The sequence below is a fragment of the Macrotis lagotis genome, chromosome 1, assembly GCF_037893015.1.
Source record: "Macrotis lagotis isolate mMagLag1 chromosome 1, bilby.v1.9.chrom.fasta, whole genome shotgun sequence".
Lineage (NCBI taxonomy): Eukaryota > Metazoa > Chordata > Mammalia > Peramelemorphia > Peramelidae > Macrotis > Macrotis lagotis.
In genome coordinates, this window is record NC_133658.1 from 32,800,240 (window position 1) to 32,815,219 (window position 14,980).

At 43.8% G+C, this 14,980-nt stretch overlaps 2 protein-coding genes across 3 annotated transcripts in view; one reads left to right on the top strand and one right to left on the bottom strand.

Moving 5' to 3' along the window:
- SUCLG1 (succinate-CoA ligase GDP/ADP-forming subunit alpha) overlaps positions 1-6,290 on the bottom strand; it is a 37,762-nt gene extending 31,472 nt beyond the window's left edge. Inside the window, exon 1 of one of the 2 annotated variants that reach the window (XM_074196116.1) lies at positions 5,924-6,290. In XM_074196116.1, coding sequence (XP_074052217.1) covers positions 5,924-5,969 — 46 coding nt within the window. In that variant the 5' untranslated portion in view covers positions 5,970-6,290. Of the gene's footprint in view, positions 1-5,166; positions 5,320-5,923 lie in introns of those variants that run through there. The other variant, XM_074196120.1, reaches the window with a different exon arrangement.
- A 204-nt stretch (positions 6,291-6,494) lies between these two features.
- Positions 6,495-14,980, top strand: part of DNAH6 (dynein axonemal heavy chain 6) — a 227,602-nt gene continuing 219,116 nt past the window's right edge. Inside the window, exon 1 of the mRNA XM_074196146.1 lies at positions 6,495-7,068. The gene's annotated coding sequence lies outside the window, so the exon portion shown is untranslated. The remainder of the gene's footprint in view (positions 7,069-14,980) is intronic.

The following is a 14,980-nucleotide window of genomic DNA, read 5'->3' on the forward strand; positions in this document are numbered from 1 at the left end:
TCCAAGACCATCTCCAATTGTCCTGCTCCATATCCAGTGTCCATATCCAATGGATCCAAATGGCTCTGGAAGAGAAGGGGTGGCTAGTGACTTAGCACGGTACCCCCTCACTCAAATCTAATTCATGTGCTTGTCATGGCACCACAGGGCGTGGCAAGGGATGGAAAACAAGAGAACTAAGATATTCCAGGAATAGGGGGGTACAGTTCTTTTATAAGTCTTGAGATACATTCACACTTTATTTTCTAACAACTAGGCTGGGGCAGCCAGACTGTGCAATGTCTGGAGTAAGGAAGACTCCTCTTTCACCAAGTTCAAATCCAGCTTTAGACACTTAGTAGCTATGGGACCCTGGGCAAGTCACTTCCCCTTGGTTGCCTCAGTTTGCTCATCTGAAAAATGAGAAGGAAATGGCAATCCCAGTGTTTTTGCCAAGAAAACCCCAAATGGGCTCACAAAGAGTCAGACACAACTGAACGAGGTAGGCTGTACCAGGGGCTCACAGTGGGCTTTTAAAATGCACGGTTCATCTGAAACTACAATTTCTGCCTAACCCGCTCCTTCCCATTTTTATGCTTTTCTGGTTTCTTAATTTACATACTGAGTTACACATTTTCTGATCCCAATTTCTTCATCTCTCTAAAATAAGAGGGTTAGAAGAAATGTTGTGGTTCTACCTATCATGAGGAGCCCAGAGCCTCCTCTGGAACACAGGAGAGGACAGAAAGTCTAGAGCAGCACCAGCAGCAATGGCCTATTGAGCAGGAATCCCTTGGAAGAGTTAGAGTCCCCCCCAACCTGACCCAGATTTGTGAAAAAATTCATCTGCACCGTCCTGTTACACTGGGCTTTGGCATAATGGTATTTAACTTGAGAACCAAATACTTAAGATTTGATTAGATATCCTGAATGCCTAACTAAAATTCTCTAACTAAAAAGTGAGTTTGCTTATGATTGTTACTTTAATGATTGTGAACTTGTCTAGTTTAGTGAAAATTTTACTTTGGCTAGTTTTGCTTTGTTTTCACTTAGAGGGAAAAAAACAGACTCAACAGTCAATGGATAAAAAAATTAAATAAATGAAAAACCACTCATTGGCTAGAATGTGGCAAGTGGTTGGATGTTAATAGTTGTAACTTTAATTTGCAGGTGTACCCCACCTTAAAAAAAAATGATGAAAACCTGATTCCTGAACTAATTTCTACAGAGTAGGAAGAGAGCTAGGGTTGGAGTCAGAGAATGTGGATTCAAATCCAGCTCTTTCACTTCCTGAGTGACCTTGGTCAAGTCAACTTAGGCCCCTTGGCCTTGGGTTTTCATCAGTAAAATGAAGGCAATGAACTAGATCTCTGAGGTCCTTTCCAGTTCAAAAATCTACAATTAAGATTCTATAAACTAAGCAATGGGACATGTTCCATATACTGTTCCAGTAGCTCCAAAAATGCCTCCACCTTTTCTAAGGGGATGGATATGGCTTGTTTTTATTTATTTATGTATATGAGCATACACAGACAAAACCTGGCTCAGTGGAGAGTGGGTCTCAAGGCAGAAACACTGGGTTCAAGTTTCCCTGTTCATTCAAGAGACCCTGATAAAATAATTTAACCTTTCAATGTTGTAAAAGCAACTCTAAGACTAGAAATGTTTCCAAATTAAGTGGTGACAGGGACAGATAGGTGGTGCAGTGGATAGAGCACCAACCTGGGAGTCAGGAGGATCAAATAAGTGGTGACCCACAGAAGTTTCCCATAGCAAAGAGATCTCAGCTCCAGGCAGTAACTCTGTCCTAAAATTGGGCATAGTTATTTTAAATATTGCAGGTTAAATCAAGAAGTAGCTTTGTATGGGGAAATGGGATTGAAGATTTCAAAAACAGACTTCAAGATCTGATAATCAGAAAGAAAACTTTAATCTTAAACCACTCCTTGAGTATCACGAGACACAAAATTAAGAAAAGACCTGTATTATTGATCCTTTCCATCTTCCTGGCCTTCTTATCAGGCTGATTTCACAACTCTGGAGAGGAGCAAAGGTAGACTTTGCCAGTTCTTATTACAGGATCCAACAAGCTGAACCTTAAACAATGTCCTCCACAGACATCCTTAGAACACACAGACATCTGCCTACTCAAGTAGGCTTCTAAACTAACTACAGCACAATGGACTGTTGCACCTCAGGATATATTTATATAATGTGATCAATCAGATTCTCAGGCCCAGTCAACAAAGCTTCTAACTCACAATGGAGCTGCACTATTGTCTAAATCTGACCCATCTGAATTCTGTAAAGAGGCTATGAAATTAGAGAAAGAGAATCCCTCCCCATTTTTCCACCACTAGGGATTTATGAACTATAGACCTACAAGGCCAACCTCAAGCTATGAGGCAACTAGGTGGCTGAGCAAATAGAGAACTGGACTCTAATTCAAAGACAACTGAATTAAAATCCTGCTTCACACACTAACTATATGATCCTGGTTAAGTCACTAAATCTCTCTCAGACTCAATTTCCTCAAGGGAAAGATGATAATAGCAGTTGTTTTAAGGGTCAAGTTAATATGTGTATAAATCTGCAAAACTTAGAGGGCTATAGGGCGGCTAGGTGGCATAGTGGATAAAGCACCAGCCCAGGAGTCAGGAGTACCTGGGTTCAAATCCGGTCTCAGATACTTAATAATTACCTAGCTGTGTGGCCTTGGGCAAGCCACTTAACCCCGTTTGCCTTGCAAAAACCTAAAAAAAAAAAAAAAAAACTTATAGGGCTATAGATACACTGACCATCTCTGATGATGGTAATGGTGATAATTAAATGGCTCTAATGCAAAGGACAGGAGTCCACCATCCACACCTTTGACATTCACCCAGCCTTACCTCTTTCTCCATAGGGTACCTTCAGGACAGTTCATCCTGACCAGTTCTTAGAAAGGATTATATTTGAACTAATTCACAATACATGTGAATGATTAACCTCAAGATTATCCCTACTTTTAAGGGCACTTGCTAGTTCAAATAAACCTCTAACTCATAGAACTTCAAGCAGGCTTTTGTCCTTAACTTTCAGGGGACCCTATCAAAGGTGATGTTGTGACTTACCCATGAATTAGATTTAAGTGGGGCAGTTTCATAAAGTCATCAGCCTCATTCTCTCTTCCTAAGCTGCTCAAGTTCAGTGGTAAGACAAAAGGCAATGACAGGGGATGCTGGCTAGTGGATGGCCTTGGCATTGTCCATATCTGAGCAAGCTCTAAGAGCTGCACAGAATCTGCTTTAAGTCGCCTTCATGGCCATTGGACTAATTTGTTATTCATTTGTCCATTCTGCCAGAGGAAGTCTTCACTTGCTTGGGGAAGGTCTGAGGTCCCTTGGTTACCCTGTTTTTGCCCATCTGCTAAGTTAATTCACTGGGGATGGTCACAGGACATGACATGCTACAGTTTCTTGAAGCCCTGGGTGATGAATGAGGTAGACTCCCAAGGTGGATGAGCAGGCCTGAAAAGGGCTCAGCAAATCCTCACAGGAGATGCTAGTACCCCTCCACACTCCACAAGCCCAAGGCAGCTGGGTGGCTCAATGGAGAGAGCACTGGGCGACTTGAGTTCAAATCCAGCCTCAGAAACTTAGTTGCTATGGGATCTTGGATAAGTTACTTAACCTCTGTTGGCCTTAACCCACTGGAGAAGGAAATGACAAACCACTCCAGGATCTTTGCCAAGAAAACTCCACGGGCAGTATAGTCCATGGGATTACAAACAACTGGATACAAATGAGCTACCCAACCAAGTAAAGTGAAATATGTTGGGCAGCTCTGGAGAACAAAGTTTAGGGTAAAGGCCACCTGATCAAGGAGACCAGTCCTGCCAGGTACCACTGAGGTAAGCAGACATTTTTAAGATAGTGTATATGTCCTACAGATACAAAGATGATCCTGAAGGTCCTTTCTAATTCAAATCTCTGCTCCTATGATGCTATTAACCAACTTCCAAGAGGTCAGGGCTTCAATATGATTTTCCAATTGTAATAGTTCATTTGAGTCAATCTTCCATCCATTTTTTTCCTGATCCCCCAGTGGCCAATCACATTCCTTTGTGATGGACCACCACTAGCTCACTGGAGTCCTACAGAACAGTTAACCAGCTAACCTAAAAAGATGTTTCACTCCCATTTCTTCTCTTAAGTTATCTGCATCCACCTCTAAAACAAAATGTACAACTAAAGAAAACACTTCACTGGCTGGGGAAACTGGTCCAACTGGCTTGGCTAAGCTTCAAACTTCCCTCCTTTAGTCAGATAAAATTGTTATTTATGAAGGTCTCTAACAATATTCTTGAGAACAAGCTGGAAATAGTAAAATTAAGATGACGGACTGGTCAACAGAGGGTGATTTTTTTTTTGGTCTGTTTTTAAAAACAATTATTTCTCTATTTCATTTGACATGATCTCCTCAGGGACAAGATGGAGAGATGAGAGCTTAAGAGCAGAGAGGTAAGATGACTTAAGACAGCATGAGATAAATGGATTGCAATCAGCCTAGAAGAACTCTAGTAGAATGGTCAGGGATGTTCTGGGTCCTGGATGGAGATTTGTGCCTAGTCTCAGGTTCCCCATTTTAAGAGACCTAACAAGTAAGAACATTCAAACAACCCAGGAGGCAAAAAGACACGGGGAGCAAAGGGGGAAGTATCACGGCTGTTCTCAAATGTCTGAATAAAGGTCATGCTGACATGAGACGAGGCTGGCTCTGTCTGGGTAGAATTCAGAGCCATGGGCATAAGAAAATTAGAGGCTAGCTTGATGGAAAGCAAAGGAAGCAAACAATCCAAGGAGAAAACATGCTGCCCCAGAATGCTGGAGTTTCACCCTCCTTGCTAAAGGTCTTCTGGCCAGAGGGGTGCACATGGGATTCCCTTTCAGGGATGGGTTGGATAACCTGGGCCCAGACTCTGAATTCAGTTCCTGTCTGGAAATTAAGCTTCTAGTCCCAGTTCTGCCCTCAGTAAAATTTTATCAAATTTGAAAGGAAGCGATCATCTTTTTGAGTCCGAATTTCCTCATTGAAAAAAGTGAATGAGTTAAAACTAGATGACAGCTCTAAAACGAGCCCATTCAGGAATTGGTAACATGAGGTCTTGAGAAAAAATATTCTTTTGTTTCATGTTTTAAGACCTACTTTGTCCGTCGTTTGATCCTGATTCCTTCCACATTCCAAGTCACAATTTACAAGGAAGGTTCGTCCATCTGCTCCTTCGGAAGGAAGGCTGAGGGCTGACAGCGCTTTTTCCCTCACTGATTAAAGCTGCTGCCCTTTGATCACAGATGTTCAGGTTTTTGGTGAGGGGTTTTTTGTATTTATTCCTTAATTACCTGGCAATTTGTTTTTGCTGGGCCAAGGAACGTGGCGACTCTCTGGAGCGCAACGTCCTGAAACTCCCTGAATCTGTTTGACTTACAACATCACTGCAAAACCGACGGGCGTTCGACACAGAAAGTGGCGTCGGTAGAAATAAAACGGCCTGCACGGCGCCTGTCTTGGGGCGCAGACGAGCGGGAGAGGGTGTTTCTTCGAGAATGTTCCAGTCAACCCCAGGGACGGCTCAGACACAGACATCGCCTAAACACGCCGCTTCCGCTCACGCTAACAAAAGCAGAGCCCGCTGCGGCGGCCGGGGCCTGCTGGTCTCCGACAGTGCGAGGGGAAGGGTCCGAGGAAGGGCCCGCGCGGCGGCCGGGAGGCTGACCACCCATGCGGCCTCCCCGGGCGGCCAGGCCGGGCAGAGGGGCCGGCAGCGCCCTCGCGGGGGGCTCGGGGCACACCCCGGCCGCGGCCCGCCTCCCGCTCCTCCCGCGCCCCAAGGCCGCCCCCGGCCCGGCCCGGCTCCGCCCCGGAGGCCTCCCCCCGGCGCCCCGCAGGCGGCGGCCGCACTCACGGAGGAAGGGCCGCGCCAGGAGGCGGGAGACGCGGCCCCAAGACATGGTCGCGGCGGCGGCTCCGGCGGCGGCTCCGCTCTTTCGCCAAGGGCATCGGCAGGACCCCGGGGCGGGGGCCTCGCCCGGCCGACTCCGCCGCCGAGGGTGGCCGCGGCGGGCGCCTGCACAGACGGGAGCCGACGCGGCGCCTTGTGGGCCTGGCGACGGGGAGCGTGAGAGAGGGCGAGGGCCCAGGACGAGCGATGCCGTTCCGCGCCCCGCGTCTCCCTCGTGGCCGAGATCTCCGTGATCTTTCCTCTCAGGCGCCCCGGGAACAGGCCTTCCGCTGAGCGAATGGCGGACGGGCCGGAACGGGCGGCGCGCGGCCTCATGGGAAATGTAGTCTGGCGCACGGAGCGGCCGATGGGAGGGACCGAGGGAGGCGCCGCTTCTCCAGACAGTAATGAACTTCTGCCCATCCCCCACTGCCCCCCCATGTACTGAGGAAGAGGAGGGTGGCGGAGGAGCAAAAGGAAAAAACGGCTGAATAGAAAAGAAACAACGTGGAGGTTTGCAAAGGCCTTGGCTCCGGGAATCCCACTTGACCTTCAAGACCCCCCGCCGGCATTGTCCCATTTTACAGATGAGGAAACTGAGGCAGGCAGCGCTAGCAACTATCTGAGGTCGGATTGGAACTCAGCTCTTCCTGAGTCCAGGTCCAGTCTTCTATCCACTAGGGCCGCGAAGTAAAATTAAGAGCAATCATCATCCAGTTTTCTTTAAGAGCTTTCCGAATATCATCCCACCTGGTCCTCAGAATGGCCCTGAGAGGGGAGGGCTCGTACAATCTCTATTTGAAGGATGAGGAAAATGAGACTGAACAAAGGAGAGAAGCTGCATAACACAGAGAGGAGGAACTTGAAATCAGAAATACCTGGGTTCAAATTCTGCCCCCCCAGCTCATACACGCTGTGCGACCCTGGGTACGTCATGGCCTTACTGATTTGTGATGGAAGAAACCCCAGAAGCCATCAGATCCAATTCTTTCATTTTTCAAAAGAAGAAACTGAGGCTGACGGGCACAGCGGCAACTGCATCACAGCATAGTAGATGCAATGCTGGCCTGGGAGACCAGGTTCCAATGCCCCCTCACTCACTTCTCTAGGTAAGTCACTGAACTACTCTCAGCCTCAGTCTCCTTATCTGTCAAAAAAACAAACAGAAACAGAGTCCCCCGCAGTTCTAAATCTATAACCCTATGACTTTTCAAGGGTTGCTAGCGCTAGAAAGTGATTGAGACAGGATTTGAACTCAGGTCTTTCCAAATCCTGCACCTGCTAGGTGCTAGACAGACCCCACAAAAACAAAGCAAACAAAAAAAAATGAAGCAACTTGGTCCTTGGGAGTTTATAGACCACTAAACCGAAGAATCTCCAGGGGACAAATATCATTTAACTTGTCTGTACCTCAATGTTCTCCTCTTTAAAATGGGGATAAGAATCCCTGCCTTCCTTGCTTGCTTACTTAAGAGAGTATCTTGAAGTTGCACCATCAGGATATGGTAGAATTCACTTAGAAAGGGAAAGACCTAAGAGATGAGGAAGGCCAACTCCCTTGTTTTACAGAAAAGAAAACTGAGCCTCCAAGAAGGGAAGTAGCTTGTGAAGGTCACAGAAGAAATAGGAACAGATTGTGAAAGCTTAGAAAAGTACAAAGCATCATGAGAACACATTTTACTCCTGGGGATGTTGAGCCTACAGAAGAAAAAAAACTTTGAGAAAACTGCTTTCAAATGTTGGAAGGACTCTTCCTTCTGAGTGACCTTGACAGCAAGTTGTAAAGCAGCAGATTTGGATCCCATGTTCACAGCATCTTCCTAACCATGTGGCATGGTCTTCCTGGAAAGAGGGACTCTAACCACAAGCATTTTGCTTATTTGTATTCCCCAGGGATTTCTAAAATGCCCCCGGGGGGGGGGGGTTAGCTCAATCATTGTGGATTGTTCTGGGAAAGTTGACTTACTCCCTTTGTAGTTCCGAATGAAGACACAATGAAGGCATTGTTTCCAAGTCTTCCATCTCCGGATGAAATGCCTCTTTAATTTAACAGACCTCAGTAAGATCCTTACATGGATAGGCCACAGTGAGAAAGACTTATCTTCCTGAGTTCAAATCTCTTATCAGCTGAGTGATCCTGGACAAGTCATTTAACCCTGTTTGCCTGTTTCCTCATCTGTAAAACAAGCTAGAGAAGCAATAACAAACCACTCTTCACCCAGAAATCCTCAAATGGCATGTAGCTCTTAAGTCAACTTAATTTGAGTTGCCGTATTTTCCAGAATTTTCATTTCTCTTATTTTTTATTTTTTTCTAATTACATGCAGAGATAGTTTTCACCCTTTTGCAAGCTTTTAAGTTCCACATTTTTCTACCTTTCCCTTTCCCCTTCCCATGGCCACAAATATGCTATAGATTGTACATGTATAACCATGTTTAACATATTTCCACATTAGTCATGTTGTAAAGGAGGAATTAGAACCAATGGGGAAAAAACATGAGAAAGAAAAAAAGGGGGCAGCTAGGTGGCGCAGTGGATAGAGCACTGGCCTTGGAGTCAGGAGTACCTGAGTTCAAATCCAGCCTCAGACACTTAATTACCTAGCCATGTGGCCTTGGGCAAGCCACTTAACTCCATTGCCTTGCAAAAATCCAAAAAAAAAAAAAAAGACATAAAAGAAGTTTTCAAAAATGATCACAGTCTGATTCATTCTACATTCAGACTTCAATAGTTTTTTCCCTATGGCATTGTCCATAGCAGATCTCTCAGGATTGTCCTTGATCATTGAACTGCTAAGAGATGCTGCTGCATTTTTCTTACCTGATCATCTCACAATATTGCTGTTAATGTGTATAATGTTCTCCTGGTTCTACTCACTTCACTCAGCATCAATTCATGCAAGTCCTTCCAGGATTTTCTGACGTCAGGCCACACAATTTGTTTCTCTTATAATAAATCCAGTTATAACATGTGTCTCATGAATTTATGACTAACTATATATATATATATATATATTGATTTAGGTTAACAAGGAAGAGTCAGACAGAACTGCAAAAGGACTGAACAATGATTACCAAAAATGTTAAAAATCAATTTAAAACTGAGAATTCATTCAGAATGTTCCCTATCTACCAATTAAATTCCAGGGGCTGATAAGACACCTAATAAAGAAGCCTATACACAAGCCGAATACACACACACAAGCTGGGAGGCAAATAAATCCTGCTGATTCAGCAACGGTTGCCCCACCAATCAGAACCACACAAGTGTCAATAAATAACTCCATTAGTTACAAAGGGCATTTGGTGAATAATCTCAATTATTTGGGACACAAAGGGGAGATTCCATTGGGTTAGCTATCTATCTGGGCTGTGGACAGGAAATTCTTCCCTATATTTCACAGTCCTTTCTCCCAGCCAAAACAAAGTCAACAGTTATGAAAAATTGTAGATTGAGTTTGATGGAATTGTTGCCTTATAGATAGCTTGCCAGAAGCCAGGTAGCTCAAGGAAATGGGAGACGCTGGCACGGAACCCAATAGGGTGGGCCAAATCAAAGATGGTGCTGTTTTCAGTGAACAAAGCAGAATTGCAGTAGCTTAAAGAAAACATGACACGAGCAAATATCAATTATTTCTATCTGCTATTTGTGCCCAACCTTTTTTAGAGGTACCAAGCTCTTGGTATGATCAGCCATAGCTGGACACACTGTACTTTGACCCCAATGTAGTGATGTCATTTTGATCCTCTTCAAGAACAAAGAACAAAAACCATGCCAGCTCAAGGAAAAAGGGACTGGCCAACCCAGTGCACATATAAATGCTAGCTATTACTATTATTATTATTCAGATCCATAAAGCCTTTGTGACTTTATGACTGTGTGATCATGGGCAAGTCTTTGACTCTTTTTTAAAATTTTATTTATTTATTCTTATTTTGTAAAAATAATGTTTTTATACATTACTAAAATATTCTTGTTTAAGAGTAAACATAATACCCCTCCCCCAAGAATTAAAATTAAAATAATCATAATCATAGTAATAATTGTAGGTATGGCCAGGTGGTGCAGTGGACGGATCACCAACCATGGAGCCAGGAGCACCAAGCCCAAATCCAGCCCCAGACACGCAACAATCACCCAGCTGTGTGACCCCATGCAAGCTACCTCAACCCCACTGCCCTACAAAAACCAAAAGAACAAAAAGACCCAGAATAAAATAAAATAGTAATAATAATAGTAGGGGCAGCTGGGTGGCAGACAGATCACTGGCCCTTGAGCCAGGAGCACCCAGGTCCAAATCCAGCCTCAGACACCCAACAATCACCCAGCTATGCAGCCCCAGGCAGGCCACCCAGTCCCATTTGCCCTGTAACACCCTTCAGAAAATAATGATAATAATAAAAAATGTGCTTCAGTCTGTATTCCAACGCCACCAGCTCTGCTGCAAGTGGATCACATTCTTTAGGATAAGTCCATCTCAAAAGTTACTTCCATATTTTTCCACAATTGCCATTGCTGATTGCAACTCCCTCCATTCATACTTCTCTACTACCATGAACTATATTTTCTCTCTCCTTTCACTGTCTCTGCTGTAGGGTAGTTGAATGGTGCAGCAGACAGATCTCCAGCCCTGGGGCCAAGAGGCCCTGAGCCCCCATACCACCCCTTATCCAGCATCCACCTGGCCCTATGGTCCCAGACAGGCCATCCAATCCCAGCCCCTTACAAGAAGTAAAAAAAGAAAATGTGTTATATCTGACCTCTCTCCCCCCATGGTCCATCCTCTCCTCCATCACTCACATCTGCACCCCTTCTCCCTGTCCCCCCGTCCTTCTTACTCCAGATGTCTATACCCCATTGAGCATATATGCTGTTTCCTCTCCTAGCCACCTCTAATGAGAGCAAAGATTCCGTCATTCCCCCTTGCCTTCCCCCCTTCCATATCATTGCAATAGCTCATTGTAATAAAGAAAAATCTTATATGAAATATCTTAGCCTATTCCTCCTCTCCTTTTTCTGTCTCCCATTACATTTCCCTTTTATCTATTGACTCCATTTTATACCACAATATATCTTCAAATTTAGTTTTCTCCTGTGCTTCATCTATAAAAGCTCCTTCTATCTGCTCTATTAAATGAGAAGGTTCATATGAGTATTATCAGTATTACCAGTATCATTTTTCTATATAGGAATACATGCAGTTCATTATCATTAAGTCCCTCATATTTTCCTCTTCTCCTCCACTTTCTATGCTTCCCCTGAGTCCTGTATTTGAAGATCAAAAAAAATCAAACCTTCTGTTCAGCTCTGACCATTCCAACAGGAACATTTGAAATTCCCCTGGTTCATTGAAAGTCCATTTTTTCCCTGGAAGAGGACATTCAGTTTTATTGGATAGTTGATTCTCGGTTGCATTCTCAGCTCTTTTGCCTTCCAGAATATTATATTCCAAGCCCTATGACCTTTTAATGTAGTTGCTGCCAGGTTCTGTGAGATCCTGACTGCAGCTCCACGATATTTGAATTGTGTCCTTCTGGCTGCTTGTAATATTTTCTCTTTGACTTGGGAGTTCTGGAAATTGGCTATAATATTCCTGGGGGTTGGTTTTTTTTGGGGGGTTCTCTTTGTTGGGGAGATTGGTGGGTTCTCTCCATTTCTATTTTGCCCTCTGCTTCTAAGATATCAGGGCAATAATTCTTTGAAAATGATGTCAAGGCTCTTTTCCTGGTCATGACTTTCAGGTATTCCAATAATTTTTAAATTATCTTTTCTAAATCTGTTTTCCATATCTGTTGTTTTTTCAATGAGATTTTTCACATTTTCTTCTAATTTTTCATTCTTTTGGTTTTGAAGTATTGAGTCCTGATTTCTTGGAAAATCAGCAATCTCCCTGAGTTCTATTCTTTGTCTGAAGGATTTATTTTCCTCAGAGAATTTTCTTATCTCCTTTTCCATCTGGCCAATTCTGCTTTTTAAAGCATTCTTCTCCTCAATAACTTTTTGAACTGTTTTATCCATTTAACCTAAGGTGGTTTTTAGCATGTTATTATCTTAAACATTTTTTTTGTATCTCCTTGACTAAGGGGCTGACTTCATTTTCATGTTTTTCCTGCATCTCTCATTTCTTTTCCCAATTTTTCCTTTATCTCCCTTACTTGATTTACAAAGTCTTGTTTGAGCTCTGTCATGGCCTGAACCAATTTCTGTTTTTCTTGGAGTCTTTAGATGCAGGAGTTTGTGCTTCCTCATCTTCAGACTGAGTGTTTTGATCCTTCTTGGGCTCACAGGCAAAGTATTTCTCAATGATGTTCCTCTTTTTTCTCTGCTTACTCATTTTCCCAGCCTGAGCCTGTTTTGGGGGTGTTTCCTGAGCTTTTGGGACACTCCCACAAGGGTCTCAGTGTGTGAGGCTGTCCTCCCTCCTGGTCTGTGAATGACCTATGTGCCCCCCTCTGCCACTGGGCTGAGGGGGGGAGGCCCTGCTGTTCTATGGGGGGGGCGGGCCTAGACTGCAATCAGGATCTGAATGTGGTCAGAGCCCCAGAGTCGTGTTCCAGGGGCAGAGGACAGAGCTCTGCAGTCTCTCTCTTCACTCCCCTCCCTAGGCTCAATGGGCTCATGCCCTGGGGGCTCCTGCTTACTGGCTCCGCCTGCTTCTGTTTCCTGGATCTGGGCTGCCCTGGCCATGCTGCTAGCTGTGTGCCCTGAGGGCTAGGCTTCATGTGCATGCTCTGGCAGAGGTCCCCTGCTGTTCCCCCAATCTGTACCCAGTGCTCCCCGGGGTGTAGGTCAGGAAACTGCCCCACTGCTGTGAGCCTTGGCTCCCGGCGCCCTGGGGCTTCCTCGGGGAGGCTGAAGTTCCTTAGCTCTGGCAGGCCACCCCTCTGGTGGGCCACCCCTCTGATCCCATGGAGCCGAGCTTTTCTACTCTTTTCCAGGTTACCTTGGGTTGGAGAATTGCCTCACTGGATCTCTCTGTGGGTTCTGTCTCTTGAAAATGTAGTTAGAGTGTCCTTAGTTTATAAGTTTTGCTCCAGAGCAACTGAGAGAAGGTCCTCTCCTGTTGCCATCTTGGCTCCACACCACCCCCCCAGGTCTCAAGTCATTGAATCTTATAAAGAAACTCAACTTTTATAGCATTCATAGAAGCAGGTCCATTACCATCATCCTGACTTAAGTCAGGAGAAAGAGAAGACAGCAACTTGGCACAAGGGTCTGTAACTTAATTCTATGGCAAAGCAAGATATCACCTCCTGATGTCATTAGTCCTCTCTGAGAACAGATGGTGAAACTGAGGCAGATAGGGTTAAATGACTTGTCCAGGATCACACAACTGGTAAGAGATTTGAATTCAGGAAGATGAGTCTTTCTCACTAGAAAGACAAGGAGAAGTAAGGGATGAGAACTGGATTTGCACAGGGTGAATTGACCTTTATTGTAGCCAGGGATGCTTTTTGTCACGTAAGATTCTAAACTTACTCTCCCAACCCACAAATTGGGTCCATAGAGTGTAATTGTTGACCTCTTCCCCTCAGAGATCTGAGGTAACCCCAAGGAGTTGGGATAATTCTTCTATATTATCATCAGTTTAAACATTCTAATGCTTTCTCCCATTATCATTGCCAGTGATTAACACCTTTGTCATTGAATGATGATGTCCAATATTCTGGATGTGGTCTGACCTCCTTCCTGAATTCTTGACCTCTCTTAATGTAGCCCAAGATCTCATTAGCATGCTGATCATATATAATAACAACAGAGGCAACTTAGCAGAGTGGATGTGGGCCAGCTCTGGATTCTGGGACTCCATGGGTATCTGAGTCCTGCCTTTGACATATGATAGCAGATCACTTTTGAGGAAGTATCAGTTTCAAATGCAATATTTGTCATAAGTACATTTTTTTTTTGTTTGGAGAACCAGTTGCTAAACATATAGCAACACATCATTTTACACCTTGCTTCACAGTCCCATGATGGCATAAGGAAATGTTTCCCCAAAGCCCTTTTAGTTGGCCTAAATTACTTCACTATTTTTATAGTCTAACTATATACAATTCCTACTAATAGTAATAAGAAATTTACTTCTTCACTTAGTGCTGGTAGCTACCTTTTATGTCACCTTTAAGATTGGAAAAGTATTTTATTTGTATTGTTCCATAGGATCCTCGCTATAATCCAGAGAGATCACTGCAATTTTCCCAGTTTTACAGTTTAGGAAACTGGGTTTCAGAGAGATTAAGTTACCTACTCATAGTCACACAATTAAGTATCCATTTCCTATGCTCAATACCAACACTAGGGATAGTCCTGCTCTAAAGTTTTAGTCAGAAGTCAAAAGAGTGTCATGACCAATTATAAGGATAGTATGCTTAGAAAAATAGCTGAGAGCTAATCATCAAGTAACAATTAGATTAACTTTGGGCAAGTTAATTCTTGGGGCCTCAGTTTCCTCAGTTATAATTGATCATGTCCAACTCAAATAGAAACAGGAATCACCAAACCATATATAAGGATCCTTATGAGTCACACATTGATTCAGTTTCGAAACATATCATCTATGTTTTACTATCTGCATTTTTATTTTGTTAACTATTTTTCAATTATATTTTAATCTAGTTCTTGGCACACTCAGTAGTATAATGGGACACATGTTTGACATCTCTGGACTACATGACTTCTAAGGTTCCTCCCTTGGTTAAAAAGTCAAATGGAATCCTATGGAGTCCAGTGGTGAGTTGCCTTATCTTGAGACTGGTTAATGATTACCTGGTTCCTCTTCTTTATTGCTTTCCTCCCCCTTCCAGGATTAACAAGCTGGATGTTAACCCATGTTAACTCATGCTAAATTTATGGTTCATTAAAACCCTCCATTCTTCAGAAGAACTCTGATTATATCTGCTCCACCTTATACTGGCAAAGTTATTTCTGTTATAACCAAAAGAAGGATTTTATCTTCATCCCAATTAAATTCCATCTTGTTAGATTTGTCATAATGTTCTAGTGGGGCAATTAGGGGACTC